A 15379-nucleotide genomic window follows, 5' to 3' on the forward strand; every position below is an offset into this window, starting at 1 on the left:
AGAGATTCAGTGAAATGTAGGCCAAAATTTACCTCAAAATACTTTGATTAAAATTTACCAGAAACCTTGGTTTTTAAGGGAGTTTTGGATTTTGGAATTGTAGATGAGGGATTGCTAACCTACATATATTGTATGCTTTGAGTTTTTCACTTGCCCTTTGGAAATTATTATAATCTCATTTATGGTAAATTATCTTGAGCTATGATTGTATTTCTGGAAAAAGTGTCAGGAATAAAATGTTTTTCAGTGACTGGACAAATAGACTCTGGTATGTACTACTTATGGAATTCTCAGCAATAAAAATAGAGAATCTACTTAGGCATGTAACAGCATAGTTGAATCTCAGAAAGAAACCAAACTCAAAGCTTATAATGCATTATCATAAGAAGGGATGAAATACTACTATTTGCTATAACTTTAATGAGCCTTGCAAACATGGAAGAAGCCAGACACACATTATCACATATTATATGATTCCACTTATATGAAATACCCAGAATAGGAATGTCTGCCAGATGTGGCAGCACATGCCCAACACTCTGGGAGACTGAGGCAGGAGAATTGCAAATTTGAGCACTACCTGGGCACCTTAGTGACTTAGCAAGACCTTGTCTCAAAAAAGAAAAAAAAATGCTGGGGATGTAGCTCAGTGTGAAGGCTCTAGCTTCAATCCTTAGTACCGCGAACAGATTAGGCATATCCGCAGAGATAGAAAGCAGATTAGCAGTTGTCAGGGCTGGGGAAATGAGTGACTGCTTAACATCCTCATGCTCACAACAGAGCCCTAATTTGTATGTCTCACTGCTAGGCAGCTTGAACAACTGGTGGTACGGGCATGACTGTCCTATCGGGTATAAACCATCCAATGGGGCAGTCATGTATGTACAACTGATAGTTCAAGCTGGCGGGAATGTGTTAATGGATATGGGGTTTCCTTTGGGATGATAAAAATCTTCCGAAAGTAGATAGTGGTGATGGTTATACAGCATTATGAACATACTAATGCTTCTGAGTTGTATACTTTAAAACTGCAATTTATTTTATATATGTTTGGCCAGGTTGGCTTCAAGCTCTTGGGCTCAAGTGATTCTCCTTCCTCAGCCTTCTAGGTAGCTGGGACTATAGGCATGCACCATTGTGCCTGATTTGATTACAGTTTTGTTTTGTTTTGTTTTGTTTTGTTTTAAAGCCTGTGTACTTTGTAGTTCCACTTATATTCTGGAAAAGGCAAAATTTTAGGGATAGAAGATAGTGGTTGCCAGGGTGTTAGGAAAACAGTTGATTATGAAAGGATGCGCAAGAGAGTTTTTGGGATAATGGAATTGTTCTTTATCTTTTTTTTGTTTTGTTTTGTTTTTTGGTACCGGGGATTGAACTCGGGTCCTTGCGCTTGCAAGGCAGGTGGCGGAACCACTGAGCTAAATCCCCAGCCCAAAGCTGGGTGACTTTTGTCGGGGCAGTGAGTGCACTCTGGCAGGCCTGGAGAAGAATCCTGAGCCAGACATGGTAGTATATGCCTTGTTATCCCAGGTACTCAGGAGGTTGAGGCAGGAAGATTGTAAGTTTGAGGCTAGCCTGGGTAACTTAGTGAAACCTTATTTCAAGGAAAATAATGTGAGGAGCTAGGGATGTAGCTCAGTGGTACCTGGGATCAATCCCCAGTACTGCAAACAAAATAAAACAACACAACACAACACAACCAAAACTCCCGAGTTTTGTTTGTTTGTTTATTTATTTATTTATTTATTTATTTTGGTACCGGGGATCGAACTCAGGTCCTTGCGCTTGCACAGCAGGTGGCGAAACCACTGAGCTAAATCCCTGGCCCAATCCTGAGGTTTTGGTGCTAGAGAGGGTGGTCCTGGGAAGAGCACCTGGAAACAAGGTTAATTTTAGTCATTTTTAGAGTGACACGGTTTGACTTATTTTCTTTTTTAAATTGCCTACCCTAAAGACTTCAGTAGAAGGTTCTGTTAGTGAGTATGAGTGATTTACCCTCATTTTAAAGGATTACCTCTTTTAGGGGAGTTACCTTTGTATAGATCTTGAGAACAGCAAACTTGGCTAAGTATTGAGCAGAGACACCCTGAGTTACCTTTGCTCATAATCTTGAACCTTGTTAGGTGATGTGGTGCTTGCTACAGAGTAGAGGTTTGCTGGACCCTTGGGAAGTGATAGCTGGAAGTTCCTTTGGACTTGGAGAGTAATTAGGTACCAAGGTTTAGTGTCTAAGGGGAGTTGGAGATTTAATTCTGTAGGCTGGTGAGAGAGGGCGTGGTCTAAGAAGTATCTTTGCAGGGCTTGATCAGGACTATTCCCTTTTCAGGGATTGCTGCTGCCTGGAGGGTGGGGCGGTTGCTCAGGATGAACCCAAGACTTCATGTGTGTTAGGCAAGCACTTTACTATTGAGCTATATCCCAGCCAGCTGCCGATTTTAAAGTAGAATCTTAGTACTGTTTTGGAAAACAAGACTTTAAGATTGCCAGTTTAACAGCCTTTTTTCTTATGCATAGGTAGCTTTCTCAACCAATAAAATAAAATTTACTTTCTGTCTTGGGAGCTAACTCATACTTTAGTTTGTTGAAATTCCTTAAATTATCAAGGATAGTACTGTTTGAAGTCCTGGTAGGGAATTTTTGTACTGTCATTGACTATTACTGACTCTCTATATACTACCTTCTTTTTTTAAAATTTTGAAATAGGGTCTCACTACATACCTGGCTGCCCTCGAACTTGGTGTGATCCTCCTGCCTCAGTCTCCCTGAATGCTAGGATTACAGCTATGCGCAACAATGCCCACCCTGTGCTATCTTTCTGTGAGACTTTTGGGTATTGAGTCTCATTGTAGATCTGAGAATGGGACCTCTTCAAAACCTTACCTTTTTTTCAGTACCGGGGATCAAAAAAATATACTTTATTAATTAACAGATTGGTAAGTTTGGTTTGTAACTGTTCTCTTGGAAGTCTCCATCTGAGCCACATGTAACACCTGGAGGTAGAAAAGATAGCTCTTTTCAAAACATAGTTTGTTGGTAACTTGTATTTTCTTCTGATATTCTTTTTTTTTTTTGGTACGGGGGATCGAACTCGGGTCCTTGCGCTTGCAAGACAGGCAGCAGAACCACTGAGCTAAATCCCTGGCCCCTGATATTCTTAACTTAGTCTATTTTAGTCTATTTTTAGAGGGTAGGAATTGAGATGTGTCGAACATTAATTTGTGTATAATAGGTTTTAGAAAAGGGACTGTCCTATACTCTGCTGTTGTCCATCTCCATTTTTTTCTTTTTTTGGTGGTTCTGGGGATTGAATCTAGGGCCTTTGTGCTATATCCCCAACTCTTTTTTCATTTTTTATTTTAGAAATCTTGCTAATTTGCCCAGTCTGGGCTTAAACTGTTACTCTCCTGCCTTAGCTTCTCAGAGTGCTGGGATTACAGATGTGTATCACTGTGCCCAGCTTTTCTTCTTATTATAGTCACCAGAATATTCCCAGATTTGCAGGAGATAATTTATTACAGCAGGCTTTCCTGGAATGTCTCAAAATACTACTCCTTCCCCACCCTCAGCAGTGGAAGGGATCAAACAAACCTAGGGCCTTGCCCATGCTGGTAAGTACTTTACCACAGATCTACACCCACAGCCCAAAATACTGCCATGTTTCTAATTGCTTTGTTTGCCTTTTTGAAGCTCAGAAGAGAAATGTTTTAACTTCCTGAAGTTTTTTGGCTTTCAGTAGAAGATAATTTCTTCTCTCCCAGAAGTCTTTTAGATTTGTTGGTACAATGTAAGAGGAATCTGGGAGCTAAAATTATAGCACAATGATAGAGTTCATGTTTAAGCATGCACAAGGCCCCAGTTTCCATCCCAACACACACACACACATGCACACACACACGCACACACACACACACACGCAGAGCCAAAAACCAGTAATCTGAGTTCTTAGGTCAGGTAGTGGGAATGATGGTAGGAAGCGGGAACATGTTAAAATTTGGCATGTGTGTTTATATTTGTTTTTTCTTAGCTTAAATACTATGCCTATGGGTTTCAAACTCACCTTTGAAGTCAGGGTTTAAAATCACACCAGTCTCGTTGAGCAGAGAATGTTATATTGGGTGTAAGGAACATGATTAAAACAGAAGTCCAGCAGACAACTCAGGCTCTGCTTAAGTATGAGGGAGATGTTTGGAGACAAGTTGTTATCTCCTTGTCCAAAGAGAAATGTACAGGGAATGTCATAAATGTAGCAGTTTTTTCTTTTTGGTACCAGGGATTGAATTTAGGACCTTGCTCTCATGAGGTAGGTGGTGGCACCACTAAGCTAAATCCCCGCCATAATGTAGCAGTTTTTCTTGGGAGAAGGTGACCAAGTTCACCTGACTCCCAAAGGGCTTATGGTCAGCCTGGCATGGTGATGCATGCCTGTGATCCCAGCACTCTGAGAGGCTAACACAAGAGGATTGCCAAGTTCTAGCTCAGCCTGGGCAACAGTGTGTGTCAAAATAAAAACTATCATGACGAATGTATTTATTATGTATCACAAATATATACTAATAAAAAATTAAAACATTTGAAAAGGGCTGGAGATATAGCTCAGTGTGAAGGCTCTGAGTTTAATACCTGGTACTACCTCCCAAAAAAAGAATGAGGGAGCTCGTTATTATGAAAAATGACCTGAACAGATCACAAAACTTGGTATAAACACTTAATGTTTACTACTTTAAGATAAGAGATACAAATTAATAGCCACATGAGGTACAGGTCTAGAAAGGCAAGGTCTAGAAAGGTCCTGAGTATAGGAGCTTCTGTTCCATGGAATTAGGGTATACCATCCCCCTAGTGTATGGTTGTGTTCACCAACTTGGAAGCTCTGAACCCTGTATGTAGAGGTTTTTTATGGAAATTTTCATTAAATTATTAACCGTGGGTGATTAACTCAAATCCACAGCACCTTGCCTTCTCTAGAAGTTGTGAGTATGAGGTTAAATGTTTCAAGCTTCTGGCCAAGATTTTGTCTTTCTGGTACCAGTTCTCATCCTCAAGGTATAAGAGCTACATCATTAGAACAAAGACACTCCTTTGTTGTTGTTATTACTTATTAGTTATTTCTTTTTCAATAGGGCCTTGCTATGTAATTCAGGCTGGCCTCCCAAGTGGCAGTCCTCTTGCCTCACCCTTCTGAGTGCTGGGATTATAGGCATGCACCACCACTCCTAACACCTGTCAATCTTTTCTTTTTTTGGTATCAGGGATCGAACTCAGGACCTGGCACTTGCCAGGCAGGTGTTGTGCCACTGAGTTACATCCCTGGCCCTCCCTGTCAGTCTTTTTACTCAGGAAATTCCAAGGGTTTAAAGATCTCCTTGCCAAGAACCGGGGACAAGCACCAAATCCTTGTGTGATAACCACAAATGGGGAGTCCAAAGCTGGATATGGTTGGTATCTAGTGCCTTTAGTTGGACACTGGTTGTCTGTCAGGGGTAAATGGATGAGTGGAGAGTGCTGTATAGCCCTTTTCTGAAGCAATGGTTGTTACATATAAGAAATATAAGCTGGGTGTGGTGGTGCACACCTGTAATCCCAGCACTTGGGAGGCTGAGGCAGGAAGATCACCGTGAGTTTGAGGTCAGCCTGGGCTACATAGTGAGTTCAGGGCCAGCCTGAACTACAAAAGGAGATGCTGCCTCAAAAAACCAAAAAAAGGGAAAGAAATATAGGAGTATGACAATTTCTTTGCTTGTATGTTGCTCCAGTGACAATGCTTATGACAATTAATGTGACATTGGCTGAGCACCATTATAAGCTAAGTAATGTGGTAAGGTTGGGGATACAGAAATGAAAAGAGACCCCATCCTTAATCTGGGACCTGCATTGTTCTGGTGTCACCTCTCAGCATGGCCAGTTTGCTGCAGCATTGATGCTTCTCTTCTCCTGGGTGAGACTTCTGCCAGTCTGTTACTGTCCTTTCTCCTCAGCTGAAGTGTTTGTGTCTGTGGAAAAGCAGATCTGAAAGGCTCTTGTTTATTCCTCATGGTTGTAGCAGGAGTGTATGTGAAAGACAACTGAATGAGATTACTGGCTGTTTAAAGACTATTTACTCCTTTTGTCCTCTTCTTTTTTTTTTGTACCGGGGATCGAACTCGGGACCTTGCGCTTTCGAGGCAGGCAGCAGAACCACTGAACTAAATCCCCAGCCCTATTTATTCTTTTTGACTGAAAAGGTCATCTTGAGGTAGTCCAGTTATGTGTACTTGTTATGACTCTTTCCTTAGAGTAATTTTCTGCTGTCCATCATCCTCCCACAGGAGTGTTACTGCCAGTGGAATTCAAATAAATAAGGGTGGGAGCTTCATGACACGTTATCCTGGCCCCAGAGGATCATCAGCAGGATAAAGTGGCGCTAGGATTAATTTTGGACTTTGAAAAGAAAAACTAAAGAATTTTTTCCCCCTTTTACCATTTTATACAGGTAAAGAACTAAATAAAATAGAGCCATGCCACTTAAAAAAATTTATCAAGTGGGTCGGGGATTTAGCTCAATGGCCTTGTGCCTGCCTTGCAGGCACAAGGTCCCAAGTTCAATCCCTAGTACCCCCCCCAAAAAAATTAGCAAATATTCATCATTGTACATGTTCCTGTGTCTTTTGGTTTATTATAAATCAGCAATCCTTATATATGTCTTTGAGGTGGAGAAAACTGATGTTTTATTTATTTTTGAGATAGGATCTTGCTGTATGTAGCCCAGGCTGGCCTTGAACTCATACAGTCCTCCTGCATTGGCCTCCTTAGTGCTGAGATTACAGATGTGCACCCCTACTCTTGGCTTAAAAATACTTGGATTTAGCTCAGTGGTTCCAGCTCCTGCCTCGGAAGCGCAAGGTCCCAAGTTCGATCCCTGGTACCAAAAAAAAAAAACAAACAAACTTATAAGATGTCAAAGTGATAGGTTACATGTAGACTAAGTCAGTTTTTCACAGATGGTAGTTTGACACATACTGTAAATTGGGTATGGTATTTTCCTGGTTTTCATAATTGAGGATACCAGGTGCATATTCACTTGAGTTTTTAACAGAAAAATGCCTGTTGGAAATCACTTTTTATATTTATGATTCTCTCTACTCAAAATAATATTTGCTTAGAGAAAAAAATGTTTTCCTCTCAACCATACTGGTTAAACTGTCTCTCACCTGCTTATGGCTTAACATCATGATCCCCTTTTACATTTCATAGTTGATGTGTATATTCTGGGCTTTTTCAAAGTCAGCCAGTAGTCTCTTTTGTTGTTGTTGTTGTTGTTGTTTGGTATCAGGGATCGAACTTGGGACCTTGCTCTTGCAAGGTAGGCGTTGGAACCACTGAGCTAAACCCCCGGCCAAGTCTGAGGATATGTTTGTCAGCATCATGGAACCAGCTTTTCTAGGGCCAGAGACTGAAGAGTTAGTTCTGGGATTGGATATTATTCATGAGGTCTTTGTTTTTTTGTATCTTTTTCTTTCTACCCACGTGATGAGCTTTTACTGCAGATACTTTTTTGGTGACCAAGCCACCAAATAGTTAATGAAGATGAAGATTTGAAATTTTAATGTTAACTTTTTTTTTAGCTGAGCATGGTGGTACACATCTATCTGTAAGCTCAGCACTTGAGAGGCTGAGGCAGGAGTATCACAGAGAGTTTGTGGTCAACTGAGGCTACACAGGGAGTTCAAGGCCAGCGTGGAATACATAGTGAGACCCTATCTCAAAAAAACCAATATATATATAACATTAACTTTTTAGTTTTCTTTCCCTTGTTGCTTTGTTCTCATCCTTCTCTATGCCTAAAAAAGCATAAGGCAATTCCTATTTCTATGAGATTTGTATACACAGGCTAGAATATGGAGTCAGATATGGGGTTTTTTTTGGTACTGGGGATCAAACTCGAGTCCTTGCGCTTGCAAGGCAGGTGGCAGCACCACTGAGCTAAATCCCTGGCCCCTGAAATGTGGGTTTTTTTGTTGTTGTTGTTGTTTTTGGTACCAGGGATTGAATTTAGGTCCTTGCGCTTGCGCAGCAGGTGGCGAAACCACTGAGCTAACCCTCAGATGTGGTTTTTAATAGTAAATAAGCACAAAGACCCATCAGACCACCAGACTCTTCCTAGAAAATGATGGTTGAAGGAAAAGATAATAGATCTTTTTATATTCTCTCAGCTAAAAATCTGTGAGACTGTTGACACTAAGTTTACCATCTTGATGATTCCCAATGGTTCCCAGCAATGCTGAATGCAAGGTTCGTTGGTTATTTTCAGAATGTTTTATCTGTAGGTAGAATATCCTCTGCCTACTAGAACCTTTTCTATGAGTTACATTATTACATTAGGGAAGTGAAATAAGTCCCTGATTATTCTACTATAGCAAAACAACTACTGTAATCATTTTGGTACACAGTTGTGTTGCATTACATTTATTTTCAGATTTTTGTGTATTCACCTATACTTACATAAACCCTTCCCTCTATCCCACACCATGTTTTCCATTTCATGGAATGATTGTAGAGGTGGGAATGAGACGTGGCTGTGGCTTCAGTTGATTTGTTTCCACGTTTCTCTTGAGTGTAAGCATTAACTGTGCTAGCTGTGATTCTATTATTTAAAGCAATATATTTTTCATACATTATGCCCCTTAAATGCAAGCCAACCTCTTCATCTATTGTCAACAAAAGGAAAATCCGTGGGTTGCGACGCTGGAGGAAAACTGGCAATGTTGGATTTACCTATATTGAGAGATGGTATGTTGTTCTTTACCTTCGGGTCTCCAAGTACAATTTTGAAAGTGCATGGTTTTCATCTCACTTGCTGAGTTTTGTTTCTAATCTCTGAGTTAGATGCAATTTTGTTGTATTTTATTCTAGTCCTTTTTTTCTATACACATTTTATGTGTAATTATCCACAAGGGTATATTATATCTGTAAAGCTTTAAAATATACTATATCAAGGATCTTTCCTTACTCCTTTATGATTTTTATAACCATCATTTACAACAAGGCTTTTTAGATTTTGTCTTTTTAGAAGAATTTAGGAGCCAATTTGGAGAGTCATTTCTTGAGAGTGAATACTTCTGACTTGCTTATTCAGGCCCACTCACAATGGTTTTGTCATAGATAATTCAAATGTTGTTTATTACAGTATTTCTTAATACTGTCTGTCTTAACCACAGCCCAGGGATTAGCTGTGCTCAGGCATTTGGGACTCTAACTGGGCTATGTAGAGCTTGGAATTCAGATTATTTAAATCAGTCTAGTATCTTATTAAAGAGTGAGGAGCTGTACAAGGTAGTGGAAAACAGCATCCATTTGAATCTGTACTGCCTGGGTTTAAAAGCTCAGTATCGGTACTTATTATTAAAGTGTGTTCGAGCAAATTATTTATCCTTTCTTTGTCTGTTTCCTCATATGTAAAAGGAGATGAATATTATGTAAAGTGTTTTGAAATAGAAACTTGTTCCAACAAGTTCTGTGTAAATTTATGTTTGTTTGTTTTGGTTGGTTGGTTTTTTCAGACAGTCTCATTTTGTAGTTCATAGTGGCTTTAAACTCACTGTGTAGCTCAGCCTAGTCTTTTTTTTTATTTTTTATTTTTTATTTTTGGTACCAAGTATTGAACTTGGGACCTTGCCCTTTCGAGGCAGGCGAGGGAACCACTGAGCTAAATCCCCAGCCCCAGCCTAGTCTTGAGTTAGGTGCAGTCCTCCTGGCTCAGCCTCCTTAGTGCTGGGATTATAAGTATACACTACCATGCCTGTGTTTATGTAAATATTTTTTAGATAATGTCATTGTTTATTATTGGCAACTTCCCAGTGTTTTTGTGATACAACTGGAGTATGCACCATACAGAATGCCTAGGATAAAGATTAGGTACTTTTTTTTTTTTTTAATTTTAGATAATATAATTTAACCTTAAATTTAAAGTTTTAGTTGAAAGAAATTAAGTAGCAATTTAATATTATTGCAAGGTTGCTATACAGTGCTATCAGATGTTCATAACTCCTATAGACTTTAATTTCCTGCCTAGTGACTTTGATATCACTTTAGCAAAATATAAACATTGTCATGAATCTTCCCTCTATCCACAGATTCTATGTGTTCTCTAAGCCACAGTAGTCACTTTTTTAAGCATAGAAAGGAAACAGGTCCTTGCTTTAGCAACACATACACCATCATTGGAATGATAACAGAGAAGATTAGCATGGCCCCTGCACAAGGATGACATACAAATTTGTGAAGGTTCCATAGTTAAAAAAAAAAAAGGAAACAGATTTTCAAGAATTTGATGTCAGTTTTCTCTTTTTCATTTTGGAAGCTATAGATAGGGTAGCTTTCTTTCTTTTTTTTTTCTCTTTTCCTGGAGACAGGATCTCACAAGGTAATTCAGGCTGGCCTTGAATTCACTGTGTAACCCAGGCTGACCTTGAACTCACTATAATCTTCCTGTCTCAGCCTCCTGAATGCTGAGATTACAGTCATCTACCACATGCCTGGCTGAGAGGGTTGCTTTCTGTATGTCTGGGCATTCCTTTCATGCGTTTTGTAGAGGTAATCAGTATATTAGGAAGCATATCTGCTTGTTTCATGGCCAGTCCTTTCTGGTTATAGACATGATTTTGAGTGTTTGCAGTAGATATTTGGTGACAAGCATCTTAGCTTCTGCTAGTCTACACTGTTTCCAAAGAATATTCAGGACACTACAAAATGCAGAATATTGCACTTATTGGATGTGCACAGAATTTGGTCAGGAAAGTCATTTGGAATCAAGTAACAAAACAGTTCCTGTGGTTAATGGGATATATGCAAATACGTATACTGTTTCTCTGTTTTTTGGTTTTTTGGTTTTTTTTTTTTTTTGGAACTGGGAATCGAATTCGAGTTCTTGCACTTGCGCAGCAGGCGGTGAAACCACTGAGCTAAATCCCCGGGCCTCTTTGTTTTATTTCTTCAAAGAGTCACTAATCAGAAGAGATTGATTTTATGCTAAATTTACATACAAGTTGGAGTTCATTTTAATTTGTTAGTTAAAGCTACAAAATTAGGATAGAAAATCCCAAGGTAGTGCTGGATTCTAGTAACTTCCATTTCTTCTTCCTGGTCATTTCCTAAAATGCAGAGCAAGGACCATCCTAAATATCATTGTAATATTGTATTGTGAACTTGGAGTAGAGTCTAAAATGAAAATTTATTAGTCATAATAAAATATTTTAGGCTCTTAATTCCATGTAACAAGGAATTGAATTCATTTCACTAAATTAGGTATGATTTTTGGGTTTTTTGTTGTTTTTGGGGGGGGGGGTTTTTTGGTACCGGGGATCAAACTCAGATCTTTGCGCTGGCAAGGCAGGCGCCAGAACCACTGAGCTAAATACCCGGCCCAGGTATGATTTTTAAGTACTTTTTTTATTGTTGTTTTGAGATAGGGTCTCGCTGTGTAGTCCAGGCTGGACTTGAACTCACAGCAATCCTCCTGCCTCAGCCTCCTGAGTGCTGGGATTATAGATGTGTGTCACCATACCCAGCTTTGGTATGATTTTTAGTTTCTACTTTTTTTTTCTTTTTTGGTGCTGGGTCCTCCAGAACTTCCAGCTAAGCACATGCTCTATATCCCCAGGCAAATTATACTTCTTATTTATATGTTTTACTTGATAACTTGATTCAGTGTCAGTTTTCTGTTGTTATGTATACAAAATTGCCATTGGAGAGGGCTGGGAATTTATCTCAGTGGTTCCACTGCCTGCTTTGCAAGGGCAAGGACCAGAGTTCAATCCCCGGTACCAAAAAAACAAAATTGCCATTGGTTTTGTATGGTTTTTCTTTCCCTTAATGTTTTTCTCATGTGAACCAAAATCACATCTTTTTCTTGCTATTCCATTTGTATAGTGCCACTCTTAAGAGATGAGGTTTTTTTGTCCTGTGAGACCATAGAGGAAGCATGGAAGCTGCTTGTGAAACATTGCGATGCTAAGTGTACTTCTGTAGTCATATAGTGGCAGCATCAGGGAAGTTGCAGAGTGGTGAGTTAGTGTTACAGCCTGTAAATCCCATGACTTCCTAATCTCATGCATCATGAGTACTTTAGGCCTGTGCTGCAAATGACAGCTGCTCAGGAGTAAGGTGAAGGATATTTTAAAACTCTAATGGTACATAAAATTCTTGGACATATATTGATTGCTAACTACTGAACTGCTCTTTTTCCCCCAGCCAGCTTCAATTGTAGTCTTTGTGCATACACACAATTTTGGACTGAGATATTCATATTTACGCTTTTATACCATCTTTCTTTCATAAATATTTTAGCTGGTTTATGACATATTTGAAACAGCTGAGGGGGTGGGGAAACCTGACATGGTCTGTCCCCTGTTAACCAGAAGCCTCCTGTCTGTCAGCAGTTCTCTTTGAAGGTGGTTTCTGCTTGAAAGTGGTGACCATTAGCATAGTCTTTGGATAATTGCTTCTCTTCCTTCTCTCTGGATACATTTTTCCCCAGATACTTTCTTGTTATTGTTGACTTTGTTTTTCTAGGAGATCAGCCTGTGGTTAAAATATTTTGGGTTTCCGTATGAACTTCTGTGGGAATTCCTAGTTCTGGGACACCCTTGCCAGATCAGCAGTGCTACAGAGGGCAAAGATCTTCCTGGTTAATAGAAAAAGCCGTTTTGGAATGAATCTCAAAGTTCAGAAACATCCAGACTTTTCCTTCAGTACTTTTTTCTGTTGGGTAGCAACTTTGCTTAGGGTAGGGGAGGGAGGGGCTCATTGGGAGGGCTTGTGTTTAAGGGGTTCAGAAACAGGGGATTGAAGTGTGTCTTTTGTGTTTGCAAGGCACTAACACCACTCCCGTCTGTATTTAAATGCTGTCCCCAGGTTACGACTATGGCTATGTCTGCGTGGAGTTTTCACTCTTGGAAGATGCCATCGGATGCATGGAGGCCAACCAGGTTGCTTTATACTTCGGTCAAATGATCTGAAAGGATATATTTTTTTAATGTATGGGGAGGGAGGGTTTCAAATGATTTCACTTTGGAAAGGTACATGAAATCTATCTGTGGAGCATACCACATTTCCTATTGTGAGCAGAACTTTTAAGAAAGCCTAGGAAGGTATCTTTAGAAGAGTTAATGGACACAGTGTATTTTTAAAACTGGAGCACAGTTGCACTTGGAGTGGATTTCAAAGAATGTAAGTGGAAAAATATGAAAGTTTCAGAGTGTGTCAAGTATGGGGATCCTGATGCAAAGAACAGTCCTTGATTGCATAGGACCCCAAGAGTTTGCCTGGGACAGAAATTCTGGGTCAGTGGTAACACACAGACCTAGCGTGTATATCATTGATGGCAGCTCCTGTGGCACTAAGATCCTGCCTTTATGTGCTGCTTCTGAAAGAGGACCATTGGAAGGAAAGAGGAGTTGATTGCTCATGCCTGTTGCATTCATTGCTTTTCTTTGCCAGTTGGAGTTTGGTGCTCAAGTCCTTGGCTGAGTAAGTCAGAACTGTTGAATCTGAATCTGTACTTACCTTATGTGTGAACCATGTGGAGTTATTCACTTGCCACATAGAATTGTAATCTGTCTTTGTTATCATTGTTGTTTTGAGACAACATCTCACTATATAGTCCAGGCTGGTCTTGGATGTACTGTGTAGCCCAGGCTGGCCTCAAGCTTGTCTCAGTCTGAGTGCTGGGAGTACAGGTGTGTGTTGCCATCTCTGGCTTCATCTCTTTCTGTAGTTGAACCCTGCCTGGTAGTTTTGGGAGGAATTTCTAGAAGGAATATCCTTCTGTTGTGGTAGTAGTTGTTGTGGGAAAGTAGTTTTCTTTGTGGTGCCTCTATTTTTCCACATGTAAAGTGGGAATAAGAAGCTTAGGGATACAATTTGATTTTTATGTATTCACTGCCCAACATGAGTGCAGTGAGCCTACCATCTTAAATGAAGGCTCTGCCAGAGAAGAGTAGTTTTTTTGGTTTTTTTTTTTTGGTACCAGGGATCGAACTCAGGATCTTGCACTTGCAAGGCAGGTGGCGGCACCACTGAGCTAAATCTCTGGCCCTAAAGAGTAGTTATTACATGAGGTGTCTTTCTCTTTGCAGGCTAGTGCTTTTTTGTCAGCTTTGTTCCATTCAGCATGGCTCGTTACACTTACTGCTCCTATCTTTGGCTGTGTTTTCTCCTCATAGTACGGAGATACACTCTAAATGCTTTGGAGTAAACATTAATTAGAGAAAACATTTTGAAGAGAAGACTTACCGCTTATTAGTACAGGCACTGTCAGATACTTAGGCAGTGACTGGATTAGGATCATATCCTCTTAATTTAACAGGATTCTTATTGACTGTTCAATGTCTATCACTGGATTGATCATTTAGCAAATGTTAATTAATTATCAGAGATTGTTATACTTGCCAATTTTGGAGAGAGGGGTGAAGGTTCCACTTTGGATGCTAATGGTTAATTCTCTTCTGACAATCTTTCCAAATTTGAGAACGCTCATTTAGTTCCTAAGTACAGTAATCTTCTGTTATCATGTCTTTTGCCATCATACTAAATGTTGTGAGTGATGGAAATATAAATGGGGGAACCATGGCAGATACCATTTCTTTGTACTATTATTTTTTCCCCTTCCAGTTTTATTAATTTCTGAAGCAAAACATTTATTGGTGCATTTAAGATATACATAATGATAACTTTCATCATAGGGAGTTTATACCTGTACATGATATATCTTGCTTCTTTTTTTCTCATTGCCCCCCCTCGACCCAACTTCCCTTCCTTGTTTATAAAAGCTTTGTTTCCATTTTTTGCTTTTATTCTCTTTTTTTCTTGTCCTTTCCTTCCTTTTCCCCTCACCCTGCCCTTGTTCCCCTTCTCATTTGAACATTTTCTTCCCATTTCCCAGTATGTGTTACACATTTTAGTCCTTATTTCCACTTTTGGTTTCTCACGCCAGAGAAACAATGCAATATTTAAACGTGTGTGTACTATTATTTGAGACAAGGTCTCACTTTGTAGTTCAGGTTGGCCTTGAACTCAACGGCAGTCTTCTTGCCTCAGCCTCCTGAGTGTTGAGATTACAATTTTGTGCCACATGCCTGGCCTATTATGTGTTTTTTTGTAGAGTGGCATTGTTTTTTATCAGCACCATTTAATTTTTGATTTTAAAATGTCCATACCTGCCTCTTTCCTCTGTCTCAAAAATTCCTGTATGAAGTCGTATGTAGCTCCCTAAACAGTAGTATCAAATAGAAACAGGGCAGTCTTCCTTAAAAACTTACCTTAGGCACATTTGCTATTGCAGCCACTTCTGGAAAAATGCTCATTGATAGCATCAAGAAGAGGTTGCTTATAGATCCCTCTCCCC

General features: G+C 39.7%; 1 protein-coding gene and 1 non-coding gene across 11 annotated transcripts in view; both read left to right on the forward strand.

Annotated features, from left to right (window-relative positions):
* Positions 1-15379, forward strand: part of Rbm6 (RNA binding motif protein 6) — a 107314-nt gene that overhangs the window by 37168 nt on the left and 54767 nt on the right. For 4 of the 10 annotated variants that reach the window (XM_021264762.2, XM_021264816.2, XM_013070183.3 and 1 more), the window contains 2 exons: positions 8701-8766; positions 12889-12962. The exons of 3 other annotated variants lie outside the window; for them this stretch is intronic. In XM_021264762.2, coding sequence (XP_021120421.2) covers positions 8701-8766; positions 12889-12962 — 140 coding nt within the window. The remainder of the gene's footprint in view (positions 1-8700; positions 8767-12888; positions 12963-15379) is intronic. 3 more of the 10 variants (XM_004834072.4, XM_087186097.1, XM_021264887.1) reach the window with 1 other exon arrangement.
* On the forward strand, positions 10171-10274 carry LOC147825214 (U6 spliceosomal RNA). The gene has a single exon (XR_015441196.1). It is a non-coding gene; the product is annotated as a U6 spliceosomal RNA (small nuclear RNA).

This window comes from Heterocephalus glaber, unplaced genomic scaffold (assembly GCF_053883595.1).
Source record: "Heterocephalus glaber isolate CG9 unplaced genomic scaffold, H.glaber_assembly_v1.0 deba00001504, whole genome shotgun sequence".
NCBI classification, from domain to species: Eukaryota; Metazoa; Chordata; class Mammalia; order Rodentia; family Bathyergidae; genus Heterocephalus; species Heterocephalus glaber.